At 30.3% G+C, this 8,421-nt stretch overlaps 1 protein-coding gene across 1 annotated transcript; it reads right to left on the bottom strand.

The window, feature by feature from the left end:
• Positions 1-5,144: 5,144 nt before the first annotated feature.
• Positions 5,145-8,421, bottom strand: LOC113858700 (putative E3 ubiquitin-protein ligase XBAT31). Its single transcript, XM_027491435.1, has 8 exons — positions 8,074-8,421; positions 7,930-7,989; positions 7,731-7,802; positions 7,509-7,630; positions 7,100-7,240; positions 6,906-7,013; positions 6,284-6,539; positions 5,145-5,932 (listed from the first exon to the last, which is right to left on the bottom strand). The coding sequence occupies exons 1-8, from the start codon at positions 8,251-8,253 to the stop codon at positions 5,522-5,524; spliced, it is 1,350 nt and encodes a 449-aa protein (XP_027347236.1). The 5' UTR covers positions 8,254-8,421; the 3' UTR covers positions 5,145-5,521.

Here is an 8,421-nt window from a genome sequence, read left to right as displayed (position 1 = left end):
AATTTAAGATTAAAAGACCTATTTGTTTAAAATGTTTTGAACTATTTAAACTTAGGTCATTTTACTTATATAATATTTGACTTATTGCTAATCTATCTATGTAAATTTTTCATTATATTAATATTTCTTCTCAAATTCAACTACTTTTGACTTAACTCTGATTTATACTTTTAATTTTTTTTATTAATCTTAAATTTGTGCTTCAAGTTTGAACTCTGTTACAATTTTTTTTATCCAAGTTTGTACTCTTTGATTTTTATTTTTTAGGATTTAGAAAAGTTTTTATTTCACAGATCTAATAATTTATATTTTGTTTGACATTTTTTCATTTTAGGTTTTCTTTAATCTAAACTCTAATTTCATATTAAAATTTTTATTTCTAAGTTTGATGTAAGAACGAGTATCGAGCTTAAACTTGAGTAATGTATTTCTCTTAAATTATTTAAATTTGAAAATTTCATGTTTATATAATCTTTGATTTATTATTAACCTAATATAATTTATATTTTCTAAAAAACAAGAAATTTTCTCTCATTTCCTTATATTATTAAAAAGATTTAAATTATAATATATACGAGAAAACATTATGTAAGAATAACAGTATAATAAAACTTTCGGTCCTTGAAAGGAAAACAACGGTTCCTGCATGCTTGTGAATCTGACATGTGAGGTGGCCTTGTGCTGAGTATATTAAAAAGCTACGTCGCAAGTACTGAGCAAAATTAACATGGCTCAAGAGGTACTCTTTTGACCCGCACTTATTCGCTTTTGGAATCTTCATCTCGAGTCATCCTATGAATTCATTTTTTTCCTCTACGATTTTAGTGTGGTGGGTCGATGGTTTTTCTCTCATAATTGCAAATTTTGTGGGTGTGGTCTGCATTTGATCTCTATATCGTTGTTTCTAACGAATATATTCATTTGATCTAATATCTGCTACGAGGTTGGAGCTTTCTCTTGGATCAATTGATTGATATTACTTTTCTGGGGTCAATGTCATTCACCACTTTACTTTTCCGGTTCTCCAACATGATCCAGTGATTCTTCATCAAATTTAGACACACAGGTCGGTGAAAAGTTACGTAACTTTTGATTTATTAATGTTTTATTTTGAGGTTGTGATGTATACCTGCGCGTCTGTAGTAGCAGAAAAGCAGTACCAATGAGGCTGTTTCTGTCTCCGTAGCAATTCCTGAGATAGGTCATGTGATAATCTGACATGACTGGAATAGAATATGCCTTCACTTTCGTCTTTTACTGTAAATGTATGCTTCTGTGATTCATATGATATGCCACAGTTAATCGGGTCGTCACTCTTTAGGACTTGGAATTTCCTTCAGGTTAATAATTTTCTCAATAAATATAGTTTTTTAACCTCTAACTCACCAAAGCAAATTTCAAGGAAGTAACTCATTTCACAAGCCTCTACTGCGTTTTTTATTCAGGAGGAAAATTTGATTTTAATAACTTCTTACATTGAACATTAATAAATGAGTTTATTCAATAACTTTATCAAAGTTTGTTTCATTTTCAAAAAAATAATAAAAAAAGCTTGAAAGATGTTAATAATAACAAGCTCTCAGTCAAATCATTAAAATGAGAAAATTCATGAATATAAGAACATATACTATTAATTTTATTCTTTAATTAAATTTTAAATTTTACTTTAATAATTCACGTAATAAATAACATTCCTCTTATAACGAGAAAATAATAAACAACATGCTTGGGAGCCTTATAGGTGGGTATTTCCTACATTTTATGTTATCTAGAAGATGGCTAAGAAGAAGAACAAAAACAGAAGTCTTGAAGGGGAAAAAGTCAAAGATGAGTTCAAGGTTATGGTTCTGTCCGTGCTCAAGTAGTAGTAGTAACCCTGATGATAAGAGCAACTCTCCATCCCTTGGTCAATTTCTTGCTCTTGAAAGAAGAGCTTCTATTAAACATAGAAAGAACCAAATCCCTCTAGTTTGCATTGATGTTGAGTTTGCATGCATTGAGAGTCAAAGTCAAACAATTTAGAACCAAATTCATTTTTTGTGAATGGCACTATTGCTCCCACTCGGTGCATGAGTTCAAGGCAGAGAAAAACCTGTGCATTCGGGTACGGCAACAATTGGTTTGGCTCACTTGCAGATATGTTTGCATCCATGCTTCTGTCAACAATTACTTTGACTGTGGCATCCCACACATTTACCATTAATTTGTTCTCTACCTTTCATTTTCTCTCTTTTGAAAATACGTCAAAAGATTTGTATGCAAGTAATAACTTTAAAATAAATATGAACAAAAATCTATTTAAGTATAAATCTAAACACGTATTGTGTTTTTTTATATATATATTCTATAGATTATATGTTATTTACTCCTAACCCAACCCCTTCTTTAAAGACCTGAAATCAAACATTAGCTATCAACTCCTTTTTCTAATGTGAATCAAAATCATTCACCTTAAATGGCATTGCTCCTTTTTCTTATATATGTATATATGCAATTCAAACATAATTCATAGTATAATAATTAAATTGTTAATACAATTAAAATGGCTAAGCACATGAAATATTTTGATTTCATTAAAATTTTGATCCCTAAAAAAATACAAGATTTTATTATTTAAGTCACCTATTATTTTTTTTATAAAATGGATTCTTCTGTTTTTATTTAGTTCTTATAAATATTATTATTTCTATTTAGTCTTTTATTTTTAAAAATAAATATATATTTTATAAACAATATTATTAATAACTGGTTTTATAGAATATAAACTAAATAAAATTTTTAATTTTTTAAATTACCAAAAATTAATTAAACCTACGTCGTTAAATTTATATCCAAAAAATCTTACAGCATATACATTATAAGTCTTCATTTCTTCAATCGAGCTTGAAGCTTGGGACCATTGACCCAAAATAGAATAGCATAATGTAAAAGCAGGCATATTTGTCTGCCAAAAGTCATCTCATTATAAAAGTAGTTACATTATTTAAATATTCAAAAGCTATAAATAGTATTTAAAAATAAAAAACAGATATATTTATTTGTGATAGAAAAATTATTTTTAGTTTCTTGATTAGTATTAGAAAAAACATTAATTAACATTTGAATATATATCTTAATGTACATCCTAAAATTAAAGAATAATAATTATTCTATTTTGTAATTAAAAATATTTTTATCCATATTTATTTACTTATAATTATTAATTAAAATGTTTGTGCTGAATTATTGTTTATAAATTTTTTTAATATATATTATAAACGCACTTTCTTGTACGAGTGTTCCAAAACAAAGAAAATTTCAATGTTGGGAGAAGGATGCTTTTCTGATTGGTGAACGTACTTTTTTGAAATTGTGGGTAGTGATTGATGGAATCGATCGGTGTATACGATCGATACATCGCACCTCTCTTCTTTTTTAGTATCATTGGTTATCATATCTGCCACGTTCCTTTCCAGATTCATTCATGTGAAGATTACGAGACTCTTAATTAATTCTCACTCTTTAATAATTCTTTTCGTCTTTTTATAATCCACATTTTAATATTATAGTAGTACTTAGCAATATGGCACATGTGATTTTTAACATTATTTATTCTTGTTGATATCTGTGCGTGCAGCTTCAATGCAGAAACCAAGGCTAATGTCTATAATAGATTAAAAACATTATTTTATATTTCTTATACATTTTAATATGATTATTTTTAATTAATACTGCAGTTAGCAAAATCCAACGTTAAAATAATGTTGACAAAACTATGTGATGTATTAGATTAAAATGCAACAGTTGAGAAAGTTGACCTTAGTTTAGGAAAAAAGATTTTCTTAAACAAATGAGGTATTACAAATTATGATAAGATACTGATTATACTTTTAAAATTTAGCTCATTTTCATATATTTGGTTTTCTTCCCTTTCCTTTTAATTATTGATCTAGTGAAAGTAGCTTATTTCAGTTTAACAGTTGGTTTATGATATTAACGAATAATTAACTATTTTATTTTAGCTTTATCTTGATTAAGTAATTAATGTGCTTTTATAGCATTGTATTTAATAATTCACTCATATGAAAATTTAGAAAGAGAGAAGATATTTCAACAAAAAAATTAGCAAATATATCACTTTTCAAGATATTTATGATATTTCTTAATCTTTATGTTAAACCTTAGACGATGACTAAAAAATAATAAAAGGAATATAATATTTACTGAAAATTTTTAACGTATATTCAAGAATAAATAAAAAACAAATAAATAGTAAATCTTTATTAGATATAATTGTAGCATTTATTTTTATTAATACATTAAAGTTTTTGATATTTTGTATTTTTATAAAAAATATTATACATAATTTCATATTATATATAATTGAATGAGTTATAAAAAATATTAATATTTAATTATAATTTGTTAGTTATTTTGTGTATTAAAAAGTTTATTCTAGAACAAATTGTAAGTACAATTTATTAAATATTTTTACACTATTTTTTAATTAAAATTTTAATTTCATTTCAATCAAAGATGATCATTTAATGTTATTATAAATTATGAAAAAAAAATTCTAACTAATCTCCAAGATCTAAATGTAGATTTTTTATATATAAAATGTAACAATAAATTCATGTCTATCATTCTCAATATATTTTAATATAATTTTAAATAAAAAAATTATTTTTTAATTATTTAACCAATACATTAATTAACAAAATCTTTAACTTTTTTTATCTTAAAAACTAAAAAAACACATGAATAACTGTATTTAAGTATTACATCTTTTGTATTATATTTCATATATATTTTTGGGAAAATGGGCATCTTTATTATAGTCTAGGTCATGAATGACATAACCTTCCATCTCACTTTTCTGCTAACTCCTTGCAAGTGTCTCTTTCGGCCTAAAATTATTAGAACAACACAGGAGTTGATGCTAATCAGTGTTCACATTTATTGTACCAATGATGCTAATTCTACTTGTCAACATGCTATCCAAAGCCCAATCAGGTGCAAGTAACCCTGCAAGTGATCCTGACACATGAATTTGTCCTCATTGTGTTATATTAATTGCAAGGTTCCACTGCAAGTGCACTAATTCTAATTATTCAACCGACACAGACATAATCACATGACACCCAATAACAGCAAGCCACCCCTTTTCCTTTAGGATTTTATTCTGGTATAAAGAAACAAATCAGAAGCAAATACACATTACATTTTCATATGACCTTAGGCTTAAACCTCTATTCATGAGAAAATAAATTTCTCATTTCAATGCCCAAAATCATCGATGCAGGCGATGCTTCTTCTTTCTCAAGAAATAATAATAATAAAAATGTTACAATTTACAACATGACATGCAACCACACTTGGTACCTACTACCTTGACCTTCAATCTTACTCACTTTGCTTAGTTTCCAAATTCCAACAATATAAGTTGAACTTTTCTTTACTCTTTAAAATGCTTTCATTTTGCCTTGCTTCCCAAGCAATTTGTTGTCACATTTTCTTGCCAATGTTGTTTATCATAGCATCAATTTTGTTTATCATCATCCCACTCATTTTCAGCAGCAATCCTTCCAGAGCTGCGGCTACCCATTTTTCCAAATGAATTCACACTTGATAATCCCTTGAAGCTGCTGCTAGTGCTACCACCCTCGTTCATGTTCCTGGGCTTCCTTGATTTGCTTGGTTTGGAACAAGTGATGTCAAAACCATCTTGATCAATGTCATCATGGCTTTCTTTTTTGACAACCACCAATCTAGCTATGGTGCTTCGGCAAAATGGACAAACTGGTGGAATGAGACGAGAAGTAGAAGGGTTGGGCTTGTTGTGACAACAAAGGGCTAGTGTGCATTGTGCACACATCTGGTGACCACACTCTTGGACTTCAATTGTACACACCTGCTCAAAGCATATGCAGCATAACTCCGTCTCACTAACCTGATCAATTATCAAATATAAATTAGAATGCTGCTGCATTAAAACAACAAAAAAGGATCTTTTAACCAGTGAAGTGTGTAACACATTAATTAATGAATCAATAATAATTTCTTTTTATTAAAGCCATGTTAACCGTGTATTTCAATACCAAAAAAGTCTTTTTTCACTAAATGAGATTAGCTATATAAATCATATGATGTCTGTCACTGGACATTAAAAGTGTATTAATAACTTACTGTCAATTTACGTTGTTCTTAGGAAATGTGTTTTCATAATTCAATTCCATTGTATATGACAGAAAAGTATAGTTTGTTCAAAATAGTTAGTGTAAATGCAAAGGTGTGAAGTTACCTCAGAGATATTGTCATCTACCCCATCAGGGTGTGGCGGAGATGGAAGAGTGTGAACACTCCCTTTCAATATGTTTTTCTCTCTTTCCCTGTTCGCGTCCATCAAGGCCTGCTCTAATAATTCTTTGGCCTCTGGATTAAGCTCACTGATGACCTTCAAAGATGATGGCCAGACAAGAGGCTCTGCAGATGAAAGATTTAGCAATGCTGCACATGCGCCATGTCTATGTTTCAGAGCAACCATATACGGTATCCTCCTGCATAAACACAACACATAGTATGAAGGAAATTTCAGAAATACTCAGAATTAAAGCTAAATAAAACATTGCTACTAGATTGTAATTAAGAACTCATATTGTTAAAACTGGACATTGCTTGCTAAACTGAAAAGTTGCACAGGAAATGAGAAATTGTATTTGCACAATTATTTCTTTACAATAAAAAGAGTGATTTGATTGTGAAGAAAAAAGACTTAAACGTAAGATAATTAATGCCATAAATAGAGTAAAGAGGTCAAATAATATTATAAATAAGTAGAGTAAAAAAGTGTCACATAAATAATATAAGAGGATGGCCCATCAAACAAAGTGATAATATTTTATATTAGTGAAACTATAGTGTACCCTGAGGCATCACGTTGAAGGCGATCAGCACCCCATGCCAAGAGTTCACGGATGCAATCAAGAGATCCCCCTTTGGCTGCAAGATGAAGAGGAGTGCTCCCAGGACAACTGCAAATAGCAATTCATCAATCCACAAAACAAATTAATACATAAAATTCAAGCTTGTCAACATCAAAACTTTAACAGATGATTACCCATATCTGCCAGTTGAAGCACAAACAAGAGCTCCACTGTACAATAGAATATGTACACATTCAGGCCGTCTTTGACGTGCTGCCAAGTGCAATGGTGTTGCTCCTCTACCATCTCTAATATTCACAAACCGAGCAAAACCCCTGCAATCAATTTGCTCACTTTCTTTTATTAATTTTTTAAACAGTTTATCCAAATTCGTATGATAAGAAATAAAAAATAGTTAAGATTTTATTGAAAATTATAGCTGTGATTTTATATACATTAAATCTTATAATTTTAATAAAGATTTACCCTTTATTATGTGTTCTTAGAAACGCTTTAGAAAAAATGATTTTCAAAAAGCAACATAAGAAATCACCCATGAATCAATTAGGGGAAAAGATATGCTAAAACAGAAAAAGGACTAACCAAGAAGCAGCCACTGGACTTGATTGAGCAGCAGAAAGAATCGCCTTAAGGCAAGAAGAATGGCCATAATAGGCGGCATAGTGCAAGCAAGTTCTTCCATAACAAGCATCAAACATTAATACCTGACATTTTTTTAAGAAAAATAATTCCAATCAAAGAATAAGAACTCAGAAAATTATTGGAATAAGCATCTCAGGAAAGTTAATTTCAAATTTGACCCACATTAGCACCCGCTTCAAGGAGCTTTTCCACACAGGCGGTCTTGCCGTGCATTGCTGCCAACATAAGCGGTGTCTGAATGGTTCACAATGCAATGAAGGATTAGTATTTCCTATGGCAATATTTTCAAGTGGAACCAAATATCCCACATTCAATTCAATCCAAACATGAGCAAAAATGGGAAACAACAGCAACAAGTTACCTGCTTTTGGCGATTCAACACATCTGGATTCACAGATCCATCTAAAAGCCAAGATAAAACCTGCAGAAAAGTTGAGAGTCAGCAATGAAACTGAATACCCAATTGGGTAAACAAATATGAAACGGTGAAAAATGAGAAACCCACCTGGATCTGGCCATTAGCAGCTGCAATATGAAGAGGAGAGTGATGATCATAGACAGTGGAGTGATGCAGAAGAGAAGGGTGTGTCTGTAACAAAGCTGCAACAGTGTCAAGGTCCCCATGTTGCACAGCACGAAAGAGGCCATGTTCATGGCTCCCTCTGCAACTCAACCCCTGACCCATCCCTTTCTCTATGCCTTCTTCTGCGCCACCTTTAGCAGAAACGGTGGCCACCCCTCGATTCCTCCACGTATTCAATTCAAACTTTGAATGAACATATATTGAGTTTGAGTTGAGAAAATGGCATAAGAGAGAGAGAGAGAAGAGAGAGAGAGGTAGCTGAGTGTGTCA

This window comes from Abrus precatorius, unplaced genomic scaffold (assembly GCF_003935025.1).
Source record: "Abrus precatorius isolate BTA unplaced genomic scaffold, Abrus_2018 Scaffold2, whole genome shotgun sequence".
Classification (NCBI taxonomy): domain Eukaryota; kingdom Viridiplantae; phylum Streptophyta; class Magnoliopsida; order Fabales; family Fabaceae; genus Abrus; species Abrus precatorius.
The sequence above is the reverse complement of the archived record's forward strand: the minus strand, read 5'-3'. Positions and strand labels throughout refer to the sequence as shown.

Coding starts and splice junctions, on each gene's coding strand:
- LOC113858700 (XM_027491435.1), bottom strand. CDS start 8,253: ATGGGTCAGGGGTTGAGTTGCAGAGGGAGCCATGAACATGGCCTCTTT. Junction 7,241..7,508: donor AGTCCAGTGGCTGCTTCTTG/GTTAGTCCTTTT, acceptor AATTGATTGCAG/GGGTTTTGCTCGGTTTGTGA. Junction 6,540..6,905: donor CTTCAACGTGATGCCTCAGG/GTACACTATAGT, acceptor GTGTTTATGCAG/GAGGATACCGTATATGGTTG.